This window comes from Glossina fuscipes, unplaced genomic scaffold, assembly GCF_014805625.2.
Source record: "Glossina fuscipes isolate IAEA_lab_2018 unplaced genomic scaffold, Yale_Gfus_2 1, whole genome shotgun sequence".
In the NCBI taxonomy this organism is placed as follows: domain Eukaryota; kingdom Metazoa; phylum Arthropoda; class Insecta; order Diptera; family Glossinidae; genus Glossina; species Glossina fuscipes.
Window position 1 is genome coordinate 35,639,327 of NW_023998415.1, and position 1,159 is coordinate 35,640,485.

General features: G+C 35.0%; 1 protein-coding gene across 1 annotated transcript; it reads left to right on the forward strand.

Annotated features, from left to right (window-relative positions):
- Nucleotides 1-320: 320 nt before the first annotated feature.
- Nucleotides 321-912, forward strand: LOC119644925 (enhancer of split malpha protein). Its single transcript, XM_038044669.1, has one exon. The coding sequence runs from the start codon at nt 321-323 to the stop codon at nt 783-785; it is 465 nt and encodes a 154-aa protein (XP_037900597.1). The 3' UTR covers nt 786-912.
- Nucleotides 913-1,159: the final 247 nt, after the last annotated feature.

A 1,159-nucleotide genomic window follows, 5' to 3' on the forward strand; every position in this document is an offset into this window, starting at 1 on the left:
CATGTACCGAAAATATCGAGCAGGTACATGCATGCATTCAGACAGCATCTTACATTCAACACTTGATCGTCGTCTCTATTCGTTTAGTTGCTTAAATCCTGAACGTGAGAAATTTTTATAGTAAACACCTGCCTGTTAATTCACCCCATCATTGGCTGAGATGCTCTGAGCAAATTTCTTAAGATTCTCACAAGGGAGAGAATGAGAAAATGGTATAAATATCTTAAATTTCGGGGTAAACGATAACATTTCATCATCAACAGTCCTACACGCCACAACGTTATTTTTCGCCGCTTCTATAAAAATATACAATAATCGAGATGAATGCTAACGTTGCGTTTTATTTGAAGAATACGTACAATTTCAACATTAATAAATCGAAAGTGTCGCCGACTCGTCGTTTGAAAAATCTATTAAAGCCAGTCTTCAAATTTATATTCAAAACGAAGGCACAACGGAATGCGAAACGCAACTCATATATTGCGTCGGCGGAAAAAGAGTACGAGTTCGAATGGCTTAGCAGTGACATGGATAATATGGCGAATGAAAAGTTAGAAAATCGTTTATTAGAAGAAGTACAGTATAGCGAACGGGGTGATGCAATCATTGTTTATGATGGAAACGACTCCGGCCAATTGCAAATGGTCGATAAACAAAATTTCTATGTACCTGTTCATTTTGCACGCACCGATACCGGCACTTTCTTCTGGACGTCGGTACAACGTGAATGCATTGAAGCCCATAAAATTGAATGGCATTTTTTGGATCGCTGGGCTCAAGCATAACATAGAGCGGAATTTGGCGAGGACGCGCTTAATGCTATCATTTGGATAATAATATGATTGTCATATTTTCAAGATTTACGGCCCCAGTTTGGTTACGTCGACTTTGGCCTTGTCTAGATCTACTCTACAATCGGTAGAAGGTATATTTTTTTTTTATTGTGTATGCTTAATAGAAAAAGCAATCTAAGTAGGACAAGTAGTGAAACGGTTACAAGCAAACTGAATTTTTTCTTTATTTCGGAAAAAATTTGAAGTTTTGAAAATTTTCACTTTTTAATTTTTTTATTAAAACTTATTTTAGCAAGTTTTTTGTTTAAAGAAAAATTTGTTAAAATACTTTAATAAGAGTTTGTTAAATAAGTTTAATGAAATAA

What these genes read in the sequence shown, in the direction of transcription:
- LOC119644925 (XM_038044669.1), top strand. Translation starts at nt 321, where the DNA reads ATGAATGCTAACGTTGCGTTTTATTTGAAGAATACGTACAATTTCAAC.